At 37.9% G+C, this 16751-nt stretch overlaps 3 protein-coding genes across 4 annotated transcripts; 1 reads left to right on the plus strand and 2 right to left on the minus strand.

Annotated features, from left to right (window-relative positions):
- Positions 1-17: 17 nt before the first annotated feature.
- Positions 18-5829, plus strand: LOC110041479 (histone H4 transcription factor-like). 2 transcript variants are annotated; one of them, XM_020746763.2, is made up of 7 exons: positions 19-628; positions 1683-1835; positions 1917-1994; positions 2513-2633; positions 2760-2898; positions 3755-3879; positions 4329-5829. In XM_020746763.2, exons 1-7 carry the CDS (start codon positions 127-129, stop codon positions 4771-4773), a joined length of 1563 nt encoding a protein of 520 aa, XP_020602422.2. In that variant the 5' UTR covers positions 19-126; the 3' UTR covers positions 4774-5829. The 2 variants fall into 2 exon arrangements, with proteins under 2 accessions (XP_089149756.1, XP_020602422.2); XM_089293630.1 differs by having other exon boundaries at positions 18-628; positions 1683-1994.
- Positions 5830-8603: 2774 nt separating this feature from the next.
- Positions 8604-9868, minus strand: LOC149109790 (histamine H2 receptor-like). Its single transcript, XM_089294084.1, has one exon. The coding sequence runs from the start codon at positions 9851-9853 to the stop codon at positions 8714-8716; it is 1140 nt and encodes a 379-aa protein (XP_089150210.1). The 5' UTR covers positions 9854-9868; the 3' UTR covers positions 8604-8713.
- Positions 9869-12765: 2897 nt separating this feature from the next.
- On the minus strand, positions 12766-14068 carry LOC110050651 (histamine H2 receptor-like). Its single transcript, XM_089293683.1, has one exon. The coding sequence runs from the start codon at positions 14051-14053 to the stop codon at positions 12914-12916; it is 1140 nt and encodes a 379-aa protein (XP_089149809.1). The 5' UTR covers positions 14054-14068; the 3' UTR covers positions 12766-12913.
- Positions 14069-16751: the final 2683 nt, after the last annotated feature.

Consider the following 16751-nt stretch of genomic DNA (forward strand, 5'->3'; position numbering starts at 1 on the left):
GGCTACATAGCTGCACCGCTGACCAAATTCATGTTGGGCTCACAAATAAGATGGCGGTAGAAGATGGCGGGTTTTCTTTTCTCTGACGCTTTGCGGTTTTAATTGCTTATTTTCAGCTATTTAGGAATGGCAATGGATATTCTTGAATGTGAATGGGGCTCATGTGAAGAAAAGTTTCGTTTGTCAGACTTTCACGACTTCAGAGAGCATTTTGAGGGGCATTTAAGGGGAATTTTACCAGGATATCGACGAGGATTTTCCGACGACACCATCCCGGATAATTTTTCGTGCTATTGGCGAGATTGTGGTTGGGATTCACCCATTGATGCCGGCGATTTGATTCGCCATGTTTTCTTCCACGCTTTTCACGCCAGGATAAAGCTTGAAGGCTACAAAAAGCAACAAGAAATGAAACTGGCACCTTGTACTTTGGACAACCAGAGCCGAAATTTGCTGCCGGATATTCCCGAACCGTTTCTTTGCGAGTGGAGAGAATGCAGCGTGGAGTTTAACTGTCCAACGCTCTATTACAGACACGTAGACAGTCATGCATGGGCCGTGGATAAGACTTTGAAGGAAACAGGAGAAAATGGAAAGAAGAAATACTCTGTAACCTGCCAGTGGGAAGGTACAGTGTACATGTAAATTAAAATAACAGTAAATTAAAATCCTCGGTCTTAAAGGTCGTTTCACACCAAGGGACTCTGGAGCAATTCCCTTGAAGAGTTTTCACGAGGGGACTAGTTGAAGGGACCTTTGTTCTGTTTACACAAGGGGACCTATTCTGTAGGAACATAGCAAAATCCTAGGGCACAAGCACAGGCGACCCAAGCTGTAATTTTTTTTCACTCTGCGAAGTACAAAAAGCAAAACTGAAATAATTTATCATAAAACCAAGAATAATAATGAAATAAATACACCTAAACATATGTTGTTTATCTAAGTTATTCAGTGCATGTTACACTGTAGTTCTGATTTTGATTATGTTTTTTTATGTATCTGGATATGACTGACGAATAATAATAATAATAATAATAATAATAATAATAATAATAAAATATTTATATAGCGCCAATATCCTAAAAGTTCAAAAGCGCTTTACAGTTAGACGAAGAAGCAAACTAGGGTCAAGAATTCTGTCAAGGTCTTCAACACACATGTGAATGACTGCAAAACTGTTTTTTTTTCTCCACTAGCGGGAAAATCAAGATCTAATTTCATCTATAAGAAAAAAATAAACACTGATCTGTGATTGGCTTATTTTCATTTGGATGCAAGACTTGTCCCACAGACAATTCACATGCTGGGTTTTGAGGGACAAGACTTGTGGAACAAGACCCTGGGACTTCTCCCTTCAATTCAAACTGTCTCAGTCATTTGCTAGACATCTTCTCAATCGAAACTAAAACTAACTGGATATAAAAATCCATGCCTCATTCCCAAACACTGCACTGTCACATTTGTGATTTCGTTTGCTTGAACATAGCAAATTATGACTGAGTTTGAGAATCCTGATTTATTAAATAGCTGAAATTCTAACAAGAATCTTTCCCATAAATAAAATATATTTTCTTTACCATGGCATAGAAAATGGACACGACATGACAATGATTTGCAGTAAGCATCCAAATCTTTGTGCAAAACATCAATGTTATTTTTTTAACTGCTTTTATTTCTTTTAGGATGTAATTTTGCAACTGTAAATCACTACAAGCTGAAGGAGCATTGCCGAAGTCATACAAGAGAGAAAATTTTTGCCTGTATGACTTGCGGTGGTATGTTTGCAAACAAGGCAAAGTTTGTAGACCATGTGGTGCGACAGAATTCTTCTGGGTGTAAGTGGTTTTTCATCAAAGTTTTTCATTTCATACATTCTCTTGATTTTAATGGCATCTTTGCTATTTACTTTATTGTAGATGAAAGCTTTCAGTGTTCACATTGTTTGAAGCACTGTGGGTCGGAGCGTATCTTGCGAGATCACATGCGACACCATGGTATGTTACAAATGGTAGTATTGTATATGTATAGTATGATGGCTTTGACAAATGTGTTGTTATCAATTGCCTTGGGAAATCTTTCAAGGATGTTTGTATAAATAAATTACAATATTAGAGAGGAAGCTTCATCAGCCTTAGCTGGTTCTCATGTGGGTCTTCTATCCTGGTGGAATTGGAATTTGAAGATGTTGATTTTGTGGAGGGAGGAAAACTGGAGAACCCAGAGAAAAACCCTCAGAGCAAGGCGAGAACCAACAACAAACTCAACCCACATAATTATAGCACCGGGCAGGAATCAAACCCGGGCCACATTGGTGGGAGGAAAGCGCTCTCACCACTGTGGCATCCCTGCTCCCCAAAGAAAAAGATCCTACCGAATCTGCATGAGTATCCTGTTACAAATCTTTGACAATCTTTATCAAAATTCCACAAGGATCTACGAAGATCTGTGTTGAAGTAACCTGACTTTTGATCTTGAAACTCAAATTTGTGGACAATTTCTGTTTTCATTGCAGTAAATAATGTGAAATGCCAGTTTTGTGACATGACCTGCCCAAATGCTTCTGCTTTAAAACAACACATCAAATTCAGGCATTCAGCAGAAAGACCTTTTAAATGTGATGTGTGCAGTTATACGTGAGTATCCTTAAACAGCCTGAAACTGCTGACAGTATTCAGTCAAGTCAATGTTTTTCAAGAAATTACTTCTTTGGCTGAAATATTTCACTGATTGTCTTCTGAATCTAGTGTTTCTCTTTTTAGCTGTAAAATGCAGTCAGACCTAAGACGGCATCGTGAATTCCACAATGCAGTTTTAGCATATCACTGTGATGTGGAGGGATGTAACTTCTCTGCCCGAGCCATGCAAACAGTGAAAAGACATCAGAAAGTTGATCACCAGGTTAGGAATTACAGTTCTCATAATTCATCAAGTTTCAACAAAGGAAACCATAATTGCAATGGTGTTTGGATATCTGAATTTAATTAGCGTAGATTTTTACAATTTTATTTCTCTGTTTTCTCTTAAGTTTTAGTTTTGATTGAGAGGATATATCAAACACTCAAGACAGTGTTTGACCATATTTCCAAACACCTTGAAGTTTGTCAAAAATACTCCACCATGCACGGTATTTCAACTTTCTTCTCGAAGTTTGAGATGTACATGTAGTCAAACACGGTCTTTCATGTTTGATATATCACTTGCACCCCTATTAAGAAGCCAGCTATTGAGCGGCCACCCCCTAAAATTTTGAGATATGTGTTCAGCGGGTTAGGAGAAAGGTTGTCGCATGGAAGTGTTAAGCCTACACAACAAGACTGAATGGTAGTTTGGGTATTCATTTGAATTTTGTGTATCAGTGTGGAGGAAATTTATAAATTTGTATTTTTGCATGTGAAATATTAACATGTGAAGTTTAAAAAATCTTAGAAAAGAAAAGAAAAAGCAAAAAACACCTTGGTTCACAAAGTCTGAAGAAAAAGAAAACCTAAGAAATGTTTGTCATGCTTTTATATCTGAATAAGTATTCAGCACGGTCTAACTTTCGGGGTTGTTGTGTGCACTTTTACACTTTATTCTGACAACCTTTCTCGAAACAGCTGTATTGTTTGAAGGACTACTCTCCATCCCTTATGCACTCAATATGTTACATGTATGGTGCTTTAAAAACCTTGCAGTCCAATGATACTAGCCGGTAATCTATAGTCAGTTTTTTTATTTTAAATTTTTGATGTGTAAACTCTTGCGGTTTTTCCAGGGCATTGATGTGAACCGATACGAGTGCCATGTCTGTGGACAGCGGTATACAAGAGGTTCAGGGCTTACAAACCATCTGAAGAAAAAGCACAGTTTCAGCTGGCCAGCTGGTCACCCCAGGTTTAGGTTAGTTCACTGAGCATTGCTTAAAAATATTGAAAACAGGTGCCATGATAAGATCATACAAAAGTACTGGTTGATAGCTTTTTGAATGGTCACACACTATGCTTTTGTCTCTCAATTTAAAAGTTCAGACCACCTTGTTCAGCATAATACACAATTCCCTATGAAGGTGACTTATTCTGCAAGCAAGATCTCTGCTCAATGTAGTGTAGCTTCCATTTCAGTGTTCAGACATTAGGTATTAATCCAGGGTTTGAACCACCTGGTACAGTGTAATAAACATTGCCACATGAATGTGCTGCTCAATAGCTTTCATTTGAATGGTCATGAACTATGGTTTGGCATTTTAAAAAAGTTGCTAATATGTGTGATTTTATTGTAATTTCAAAGTTATGGCAGTATAGCTATATGTAGTGTTCTTTCAGTTGCATTCTTGTTTGCATTTATTTAAGGTACAAAGAGTGTGACGATGGCATTTGTCGACTACAAACTGTGCGCTTTGAAAGTCTACATTTATCACAGTTGCTCAATGAACAAGAGGGTGAAGAGAGCATGGAAATGCCAGTGGCTGACTCCCCCCTGGATAGTATTGAATCTCCAGCAATGTCAGGGGGGTCACCAGAAACATCTGGGGCAGAGTCTCCTAGTTCAAACACAGGAGACCAACCTGAAGGCCTCAAATACCAGGAACTCCTTCAACAGTATGAGTTGAATGAAAATAGTGGCAATGCACAGGACAAAAGATATGCTGGGGGTGGACCAATAAGGAATTGTCCAGCCAGAAGAACTGCAGGGGCTCACCCTTATGAGAGGCCAAGCTCTCCTGAACTGGATTTACCGCAGACTCTGTTGGATCTTCAGGATGCTGCAATCAGGCTAGCCAATGGACAGAAATAATGAACATTTACATGAACCAACAAAAGAATGCCAAGATCCCATTTGAGAAATTTTGTAAAAAAAATTATGTACAGTAGGCTGTGTCACATGAAAGTGCTGCTCATCAGCTTCTATTTTAAATTCCACAGACATGAGTTAAAACAACTGCCCTGTAAGCAAAATTAACAGGAACGCTTGAAAGAGGTATTGCTGTAAATTTTTATGAGTCCTGTAGTAATTTGACAAGCCCTACTCTGCTTAGGGTGAGTCAAAATGAGAACTATGAGTAAAAATGTACAATGATACTACACGCTGTGATGTCTAATGCAAGATTTATTATGCATTTTTCTTTCCTGTTAACGAAACTTTTAACCCTGTTTCGCCTTGCACGCACTCACACAAATTAAGGAGACTTAATCGCTAAACTTGACTGCTAAACTGATTTCCTGGGGCATGAGTACTGTGCCATAGTTTTACTCATTTCTCACATTATTTGTACTTAACGGAGTGCAGTTGGATAATGCTCGATAGCCTTTCATTTGAATGGTCAAACAGTAGAGTTGCATCCACGAATGAAAAGTTAGAACCACCTTGTACAGCATAATAAACAGTACCACATGAAAGTTCTGCTCAACAGCTTTCATTTGAATGGTCACACACTAAGGTTTCATTCGCAGACTTCAAAGTTACCACCACTTTGTACAGCATAGTAAACAGAACCACATGAAAGTACTGCTCAATAGCTTTCATTTGAATGGTCACACACAGGGGTTTCATCCACAGACTTAAAAGTTAGAACAACTTTGTACAGCATAGTAAACAGAACCACATGAAAGTGCTGCTCAGTAGTTTTCATTTGAATGGGACGGTCACCCACTAGAGTTTAATGAAAGGAATTCAAAATCATCCATTTTCTATAAATCTTAGAAGGAAAGTGTTATACTTCAATTTGTCCCTGTCTACTAAATGAGTTAATAAAAGAAATGAAATAGGAGATCTCGATATTTATTGTAGAAGAAATTATCTACATGTATTGTTAAACCTTTTGATTGTTCAATAAACATTTTCAATCAATCATCTACTTTGTGTTTGACACAATGAAAGTACAGTATTTACATCTTAAGCCCTGCATGGCCAAACGACTCACAAGTAGTCGAAAGTAGCTGCAAGATGAACTTTCGTAGAGACTTGCGTTGGGTGGCCAAACGGACTTGCAAGTTTCTTCACAAGTACAAGCAAGTCGCAAAAGAAAAAAAAACACACTTCAAGGTTATGGGCTAAGTCCCGTGCGGCCAATATGCTGTAATTCTTTGTTAAAACAGATCGAAAGTGAAGAAAAACAACCTTGAATGATCAATTATAGAAATTTTTAACCATCAGACTTTCCACGACGGCATTTTTGTTTTTCACACCCTCCCCATTCTAGAAAAAAAATGAAATGGCATTAAGCACTGCTGTGCCAACTGGAGACATTAAAGCAAGTTACTTTTTGGAACACGTGACTTCCACGCGGAAAAAAAAAAACATCAGGGTTATTTCAGGAAAACTAAGTAGATTCCAGGGACAACTGGCTGGACAAAGTTGTTGGGCCGCAGGTAAAACGAACGAGACACCAGGGGAAATCTATTTCACTGCGGTTAAACGACAGAAGTTTGCCCAAAAAATGATGTCATCGGCTCTGTTTCCTTTCGCGCTAAATATCTCACGAAAGTGTTTTCAATCGGCCACAAATGCGTGAGAAGTATGCACATGGCGACAGCTGAAATACATTCTTTTTTAACAAGAGTATGTTTTCTGAGAATGTCGAGGCTGAAATTTGCGAAATTGTAAGAATATTTTAAGAACTCTAGGCTGGGATTTTGAAGGGAATGCAATTTTGCGTGTTTAAAATTTATAAATACAATACAATTACATGTTTTTAACTAAAATCAAGGTTACTTTTTGGAACATGTGACTTTCACGCGAAAAAATAAAAACTTTAAGGTTATTTCAGAAAAGCCAAGTACATTCCAGGGACAATTGGCTGGGCAAGGTTGTTTGGCCGCAGGTAAAACGAACGCGCTGACTAGGGGAAATCTGTTTTCACTACGGAAAAACGACAGAAATTTGCTAAAGAAAATGATGTTATCATCTCTGTTGCCTTTCGCGGTAAATACCTCACGGAATGTTTTCAATCGGCCACAAGTGCGTGCATGACAACTATGCATATGGCGACAGCTGAAATACATCCTTTTTTTAACAAGAATATGTTTCATAAGAATGTCGAGGCTGAAATTGCGAAATTTTAAGAATATTCTTAGATTAAACCCGAGGCTGGTATTTTGAAAAGAATGTAATTTTGTGTGTTTAATGTATAATTTTGTGTGTTTAATTGGTTAATACAGTACAATTATATGTTTTTAACTAAGCCGTACAAAATTGTCCCTTTCTCTAAGCGCCAAAATTAGCCAAAAACAACAGAAACAGCACTAGCCGTATGCTCGATTCTAATAACATTTCTGTAAGAAGTTATGTGTGTGACATCAGGCTTTACTGCCTGCAGGCTGGCTCCAGAATTACTTCAACACCATCACTGTCATGATAGGACACATGAGGGAGTTTAAGAAAACCACGACGGCAACGGCAACGGGAACGTCGACAAACAAAGGTTTAATGAGCAAAACAATAGCTGTGCACGTGCGTTATAATTCTTTGTATATTTTCTAGCCGTCCCCTGCACAACAACAGGGAGTTTAAGAAAACTACGACGGCAACGGCAACGGCAACGGCAACGGGAACGTCGATGAATAAAAGATTTAATTAGGAGAACAATGGCTGTGCACGTGCGTTATAATTCTTGGTACATTTCTTTGCCGTCCTCTGCAAAACAACAACGTGAAATGACCAAAATCTGCGTTGTTTGGAGGACGTGAACGACAACGGCTAATTTTTTAAATTTATATTCCGAATTTAACACTGTGTTCCATATTTACTTTCGCGGTGACTTTGAAAGTGAGAAACAAACTAAATGACTGTAAGATATCGCGAGATTCGTAGGTAAAATATAAGTTCAGTTTTTAACCGACGTTGTCCTCGGGTCGCCGTCGTAGTTTCGTAAACTCCCTATAATCTGACGTTGTGTCGGCATAGTTCACTTTGTATTCCTATAATCTAAGAATATTCACAACAATGCTGATTTCCAGCCTAAAATCGCAGAAAAATAACAATATTTAGCCTGGGCAGGAAAAACAGTACCATTATAAAAAAAAAAAAAAACGAGGCCGTGTATTGGGAGACTAAGTCCTTCATGAGATCGATACGACAAAAGTCACTGAAAAAGAGCGAGACTTCTCTGTACAGCAATTTGCAATGATTAGAATCGGCTTCTTCGTCAAAGATAGATAGATTGGTCTTTACTTTAACACGGTCAATAACAACACCAATTGTTAATATAAAGTTTAAAAACTTTCAGAAAATGCTACATAACTGTTTTACGTGTCTATCATGGTTGCTGCGTGGGAATTCGACATATATATGAGATGTTGATCTGCTTTGAAACTGTCTTGCAGAGCCGATATTTGTCAAAGGAGCCGATATTTCTCATCCAATTTATATCGAAGCCCTGTAGATGTCCGAACTAAACTGGAAAAGATTTTCGTTCCCAATTTGTCTTTGAGCCCAGTAAAATCAAGACAGAAATTTTAACCACACCCAGTTTGTTAAATGAATGAAACAGTACAGAAGACAGAAGAGGCTTGCTAGTACTTGACAAAAGGTTTCATCTCGTATCAGAATTAATGCGAAACAACAACAAAAAAAAATCCAAGAGGATTTGAAACACTTTTTTTAATAGTAGCAATGTGTTTTGTTCTCGAGTTCATTTACTCTAGCGATAAACATTACATCGATGCTGAACCTTTTTAATATTTTAGAGAATTGCAGTTTTCGATCTCTCTAATGCCTTATTTGTACGAATAACTTGTTAAAAAACTGTTTCTTCTATATTCTCCACTCCCAGTTGTGTTCGGCGGCCGCTATACTGAGCTGTTTGTCCATTGCCCAAAGTTGCGCCTTCAAATTTTCCGCCAGCTCTGTCTTGTTCTTGTTTAGCAGTACCTACAACTTCAATTCGCCTTGATTCAAAAATTCTCTTTTCAAGTTCCTCGGCTTGTGCACGAGTTTTTCTTGATAACAACTGAATGAAAGCGACACGAAAATATCTTACTCTAACAGCGTAAATCAACGGATTAAAAAAGGAATTTAACACGAGTATTGTCGTGGTGACACTAAGAATGATATGTCTTAAATTAGCAGGGATTCTGTTTTTCAAGACTGCAAGAATAACAACCCAAATATTGGCCGGGATATAACACAAAATAACTGTAAGTAGGACGATAGCTGTTGTGTAAAACGATTTCTTATCTCTTAGCATCTTCACCCTTGCTTCCGAGGAAACTTGAATAGCAATAATTTGTCTCTTGTTGCGTCGAACTTCTTGATATATAGCAACATGAAAGTACAATATTGCGGGAACGAAAACGAAAAGTGCTACGAATACTGTTAATGAGGACGTAAATTGTCTGCTGGCTTCAGAGGTGTAGCCGATGGAAGTTATAATCACTGCAGTAAGCCATGACAGACCAGAGGCTATGATGATACGAGCTTCAGTTACCAGGCCAGACTCGTAAGCGAAGGAGTGTTTTATCGCTAAATAACGTTCCCCGCTCATCACGAACAAGTGATAGAACGATGCCAAAGCGCACGTAACGCTCACGTTAATTGCTGCGTCGATCAGATTACATAGCGCGTTCGGAGTCTCGCTACCTTGAAGCACTAAGATAAAGGTGGTGATATGCAGAGGTTGAACAACTAGTCCCACAATGAAGTCAGTTGTGGCTAAACAGGCGAGAGCGATGCCACATTTGGTGCGAAGCTGTCGTTTCATTTTCACGGCGATTATCACCAGAACGTTTAACAAAATAGTAAACGGACAAGTGAAAGCATTTATGACAGTTTTGACGACGAATGCAGCGTACACACCTGGTGAAATATTTGTTGGATCGAGAGGGAAAGACTCTAAGCCACAACCAAGTGTGGTGTTGCTTTCCTCGGAGAGGTTCATCTTGGCTTGGTTGACAGACTTTTTGCAGCGACTGTACTCTTGTTGTTCACTTTTCTCGCTTTGTATCGACAAAGAAAAAGTGTTTACTGATCAACTCAATTAAATACATAGGGTGAGAGTTTAATGAGGTTATGTTTTATCGTCAAAAATTAACATTTCTATGCCTAGTTTAATATATAGGAAATTTGTTGGAAATAGGGCGCAATGGACAATTGCTATTTCACGAATGCAATGTTCAATGATTGATTCATTGCAACAGCTGGGTTTTGTTGAAAATACTTTGCTCTGCAGTGCTACATGCAATTAATAATGAAAAATACCAAAAAAAAAAAAAAACTTTAATGCATTTGTTCACGTATCTTAACAGCACTCTGATGTTACATAGGAAGAGATTAGCCTTAAATTCGGACAGCCGAAAATTTTCGTTTCGTGGTTGTTCTACGATTTTCGGATTAATTTCCTTAGAAATAGCGTCCGGAAATAAATGATGGTGTCCTATTTTAGCTTTTGAAGCAAACAAAGTTCGCACGACTTTTAGCAAGGGAAAAAAACGGAGAAAATTTTATCATTTTGCATGTTTGTCGCTATTTTACCCTATCGATGATCTCCAACGCAGAATAACGAAAGCCTCTCTTCATTTGTGCTAGCACTATTTATTCGCAACATCTCAGTGAACAATAATAGTGTCTTTTCTATTCTCCGAGAAAGTGATCCTTCCGTTTGAAGATCATTTAATTCAGAAACACCATAGTCTGATGCCATAAAACAACACTACAAGCATATGTCAGCAGCGACTTTGGGCAATGGACAAACAGCTCAATATAGCGGCCGCCGAACACAACTGCGAGTGGAGAATATAGAAGAACCAATTTTATCATTTTGCATGTTTGTCGCTATTTTACTCTATCGATGATCCCCAACGCAGAATAACGAAAGCCTCGTTTCATTGGTGCTAGCAGTATTTATTCGCAACATCTCAATGAACAATAATAGTGTCTTTTCTGTACTCCGAGAAAGTGATCCTTCCGTTTGAAGATCATTTAATTCACCATAAAACACCATAGTCCATGAAACACCATAGTCTGATGCCATAAAACAACACTACAAGCATACCTCAGCAGCGACTTTGATTGGTTCGGCTGGTCTAATACGCAGAATAGAGTAAAATTTCTTACGAGAAAGAAACTTCAATGCCATTCATAAGCAACAATTTCTAACTCCAGATAATTAACCATGCGCTTACAGTCAGTCTACCAGGTAAGAGAGTGAAGCCCCCCTATAGGCCTTATTGACCTAAGGTAATCTATCTGAGTGACTCAGTTCCTCCAATGATGTTACTTGCGCGATGCGTGGACAAGCCAAGCCACTTTCTCGAAACTACCTGAGACGAAATGGCGGGAAATGAGTCGAAAAGTCAGTTCATGTGTTTTGATTTTCAAAAGACGCGGCATAGCAGAGATGTTTTTTCAGTGTACTCCCAGCCTTGATCTTCTCTTGCTACCAACTTATTCTCAAAAGTTATCGACCGTGCGCCCGTTACTTCGAATTTTGCGAAACGTCAGAAAACAGGCATCATATGAATGAAACAATGCTAAAAAGTCCTGAATATTTAAAACAAAACGAACTGTATAAAAGTTAAGTTTTGTCAGAGAAAAAATGAGTTATGTTACAGTCCTTGGCTCGACAAGGTTGTTGCGCCACAGGTAAAACGAACGAGCTGACTAGGGGAAATCTGTTTTTACTACGGTTAAACGACAGAAATTTGCCAAAGAAAATGGTGTTATCATTTCTGTTTCCTTTCGCTCTATAAATACCTCACGGAATGTTTTCAATCGGTCACAAGTGCGTGCGAACTATGCATATGGCGACAGCTGAAATACATCCTTTTTTTAACAAGAATATGTTTCATAAGAATGTCGAGGCTGAAATTGCGAAATTTTAAGAATATTCTTAAAAGGAAACCCGAGGCTGGTATTTTGAAAAGAATGTCATTTTGTGTTTTTAAAATTGGTAAATACAGTACAATTATATGTTTTTAACTAAGCCGTACAAAATTGTCCCTTTCTCTAAGCGCCAAAATTAGTCAAAAACAACAGAAACAGCACTAGCCGTATGCTGGATGCTAACAACATTTCTGTAAGAAGTTATGTGTGCCATATGCAGGCTGGCTCCAAAATTACTTCAAGGCAGCCATCACTGTCATGATAGGACACTACATAATCTGACGTTGTGTCGGCATAGTTCACTTTGTATTCCTATAATCTAAGAATGTTCAAAAGAATGCTGATTTTCAGCCTAAAATCGCAGAAAAATAACAATTAATATTCAGTCTGGGCAGGAAAAACAGTACTATTATATATAAAAAAAAAACCGGCCGTGTATTTGGGAGACTGAGTCCTTCATGGGATCGATATGACAAAAGTCACTGAAAAAAGAATGAGACTTCTCTCGGCTGTACAGCAATGATTACAATCGGCTTCTTCGTCAAAGATCGATAGATTGGTCTTTACTTTAACACGGTCAATAACAGCACCAGTTGTTAATACAAAGCTTGAAAACTTTCGGAAAATGCTACATAACTGTTTTACGTGTCTATCATGGTTGCTGGGTGGGAATTCGACATATATATGAGATGTTGATCTGCTTTTAAACTGTCTTGCAGAGCCAATATTGCTCAAGGGAGCCGACATTTCTCATCTAATTTATAACGAAGCCCTGTAAATGTCCGAACTAAACTGGGAAAGTTTTCCCTTCCCAATTTGTCTTTAAGCCCAGTAAAATCAAGCTAGAAATTTGAACCACACCCAGTTTGCTAAATGGAATGAAACAGAAGACAGAAGAGGCTTGCTAGTACTTGACAAAAGGTTTCATCTCGTATCAGAATTAATGCGAAACAAAAGAAAAATCCAAGAGGATTTGAAACACTTTTTTTAATAGTAGCAATGTTTTGTTCTCGAGTTCATTTACTCTAGCGAAAAACATTACATCGATTTTGAACCTTTTTAATCTTTTAGAAAATTGCAGTTTTCTCTTTAATGCCTTATGTATAGGAATAACTTGTTAAAAAACTGTTTCTTCTATATTCTCCACTCCCAGTTGTGTTCGGCGGCCGCTATACTGAGCTGTTTGTCCATTGCCCAAAGTTGCGCCTTCAAATTTTCCGCCGGCTCTGTCTTGTTCTTGTTTATCAGTACCTACAACTTCAATTCGCCTTGATTCAAAAATTCTCTTTTCAAGTTCCTCGGCTTGTGCACGAGTTTTTCTTGATAACAACTGAATGAAAGCGACACGAAAATATCTTATTCTAACAGCATAAATCAACGGATTAAAAAAGGAATTTAACACGAGTATTGTCGTGGTGACACTAAGAACGATGTGTCTTAAATTAGCAGGGATTCTGTTTTTCAAGACTGCAAGAATAACAACCCAAATATTGGCCGGGATATAACACAAAATAACTGTAAGTAGGACGATAGCTGTTGTGTAAAACGATTTCTTATCTCTTAGCATCTTCACCCTTGCTTCCGAGGAAACTTGATTAGCAATAATTTGTCTCTTGTTGCGTCGAACTTCTTGATATATAGCAACATGAAAGTACAATATTGCGGGTACGAAACCGAAAAGTGCTACGAATACTGTTAATGAGGATGTAAATTGTCTGCTGGCTTCAGAGGTGTAGCCGATGGAAGTTATAATCACTGCAGTAAGCCATGACAGACCAGAGGCTATGATGATACGAGCTTCAGTTACCAGGCCAGACTCGTAAGCGAAGGAGTGTTTTATCGCTAAATAACGTTCCCCGCTCATCACGAACAAGTGATAGAACGATGCCAAAGCGCACGTAACGCTCACGTTAATTGCTGCGTCGATCAGATTACATAGCGCGTTCGGAGTCTCGCTACCTTGAAGCACTAAGATAAAGGTGGTGATATGCAGAGGTTGAACAACTAGTCCCACAATGAAGTCAGTTGTGGCTAAACAGGCGAGAGCGATGCCAGATTTGGTGCGAAGCTGTCGTTTTGTTTTCACGGCGATTATCACCAGAACGTTTAACAAAATAGTAAACGGACAAGTGAAAGCATTTATGACAGTTTTGACAACAAATGCAGCGTACACACCTGGTGAAATATTTGTTGGATCGAGAGGGAAAGACTCTAAGCCACAACCAAGTGTGGTGTTGTTTTCTTCGGAGAGGTTCATCTTGGCTTGGTTGACAGACTTTTTGCAGCGACTGTGCTCTTGTTGTTCAGTTTTCTCACTTTGTATCGACAAAGAAAAAGTGTTTACTGATCAACTCAATTAAATACGTTGGGTGAGAGTTTAACGAGGTTATGTTTTATCGCCAAAAATTAACATTTCTATGCCTAGTTTAATATATAGGAAATTTGTTGGAAATAGGGCGCAATGGACAATTGACTATTGCCTGAATGCAATGTTCAATGATTGATTCATTGCAACAGCTGGGTTTTTGTTGAAAATACTTTGCTCTGCAGTGCTACATGTAATTAATAATGAAAAATACCAAAAAAATAAAACTTTATTGCATTTGATCAGGTATCTTAACAGCACTCTGATGTTATATATGAAGAGATTAGCCTTAAATTCGGACAGCCGAAAATTTTCGTTTCATGATTAATTTCCGTAGAAATGATGTCCGGAAATAAATGGTGTCCTATTTTAGCTTTTGAAGCAAACAAAGCTCGCACGACTTTTAGCTGGGAAAAAAGCGGAGAAATTTTTATCATTTTGCATGTTTGTCGCTATTTTACTCTATCGATGATCTCCAACGCAGAATAACGAAAGCCTCGCTTCATTTGTGCTAACAATATGTTATTCCCAACATCTCACTGTAGTGTACATGTCTTTTCTATACTCCGAGAAAGTGATCTTTCCGTTTGAAGATCATTTTATTCAGAAACAACACTGCAAGCATATCTCAGCAGCGATTTTATTGGTTAAGCTGGTCTAATACGTAGAATATAATAAAATCTCTTACCAGAAAAATTTAAATGATGTTTATAAGGAACAATTTTTAACCGTTTGCTATATATCCTAAGGATTCTTTTGCTTTTCATTGTTTAATTAACGCCCACTCGGTGCGCTTTGCTGTCACCTAACTAACAAGTGAAGGTGTTCCAGTTGTCAACAGATTTTGATGAAACTTGCTCCAGAATTAAATAGGCCTTTAATACTCTTTTTTTTTTTTGTAAGAATATTGTTTTTCCGGCTCAGGCTAAATATATTTATTTTCTGCCGATTTTAGGCTGAAAATATTCTTGTAAATATCGTTAGATTGTAATAACACAAAGTAGACTATGCTTACGGATATAACGTCAGATTATGTGTCCTATCAAAACTTTGATGGTGTTGAAGTTATTTTGGAGCCAGACTGCAGGCAATAAAGCCTGATTGCAGAATCAAACATACAGCTAGTGGTGTTTTTGTTGTTTTTTTGGCTGGTTATGCCGTTTAAGGAAAGAAAAAGTTTTAAAAGGTTTAGTGAAAAACATATAATTGTATTGTATTTACAAATTTTCAACACAAAATTATGTTCTTTTCAAATTTTCAGCCTCGGGTTTATTTAAAATTTTGCAAATTTTAGCCTCGATATTCATATAAAGTATAAAAAGGAGTGTAATACACGAGATATTCCAAAAGCCAACAATTTTATTTTTGTTTTCTGACCGTAAGACAAAAAAAATGTCAAGGGTGGGTCCAATTTAGGGCGTAAGGAACATGAAAACTCGTGTTTCTAAGGGCTGGCTCACACTTTAACATAAGCATAAGCATAAGCATAAGCATAAGCATAAGCATAAGCATAAGCATAAACATAAGCATAAGAAAGATATGTGTGAACCGGGGTTACGTAAGCATAAGCATCAGGATGGCTACTGCGCAGGCGCAGTTCACTTCTCAGAAATCAAAGATGGCGGATAACGAAGTCGAAATTGGATTTTTGCCACTGTTAAGCCGTAGAAATCGAAGAAGGTTGCTTATGCAAGGACAGACACAAAGAAAACCGAGAAAGGTCTGGATAAGAGACATTTTCACGAGTAGAAAGACACAAGGCGATTATTATAACCTTGTACAAGAATTGTTTTTGTCTTTAAAGTCTGCTGATTTTTTGTCGTACAAACAAGGATAATTGCGGACAGATTCCACCAACTTTTCGTTCACCTGCGTCGCCATGTTTTCAGCTGACAGATTCTGATAGAGCGGGCCTGGATTTTATTTTTGTGTATTCCGTTGACAAGAAAACTCTTTATGCTTACGATAATGCTTATGTATGCCCGGTTCACACTCAAGTATTCACAACATAAGCATAAGCATAAACATAAGAAAATGGAAAAAGTTCCATTCCTTGTGCTTATGCTTATGCTTATGTAACCCCGGTTCACACATATTTTTCTTATGCTTATGTTTATGCTTATGCTTATGTCAAAGTGTGAACCAGTCCTAAGGGATAAGTTTAGACCACCATAAAAAGAAACAAACAAAACCCATTGACCGTTTCCATGACAACGTGTCTTTCTGGCATAGCAGGTTCTGGCAGGCTGGAGTTTGGGACAGGTTTTGGCTACCCACGTTTTTTTTTAAAGAATATACTGATTTTATAAGAACATCGAGGTTGAAATTTGGGAAATTTTAAGAATATTTTAAGAATAAAGCCGAGGCAGAGATTTTGCCAAGAATGTAATTTTGTGTTACAAGAATATTTTCAGCCTAAAATCGGCAGAAAAATGAGAACATCTAAATTTCTTTTAGAAACCTGTGATAAGCGATACATTTGGAATAAACACTTATTTAGACTTCAAAATTGGCTCAGGGCAACAAAGCGGTACTCACAAAAACCCTTTTTTGTTCAACTCCGATCCCAAAGCAAACGTAATATTGGCAT

The sequence above is a fragment of the Orbicella faveolata genome, unplaced genomic scaffold (assembly GCF_042242905.1).
Source record: "Orbicella faveolata isolate gen_17 unplaced genomic scaffold, um_ofav_v1 contig_25, whole genome shotgun sequence".
NCBI lineage: Eukaryota > Metazoa > Cnidaria > Anthozoa > Scleractinia > Merulinidae > Orbicella > Orbicella faveolata.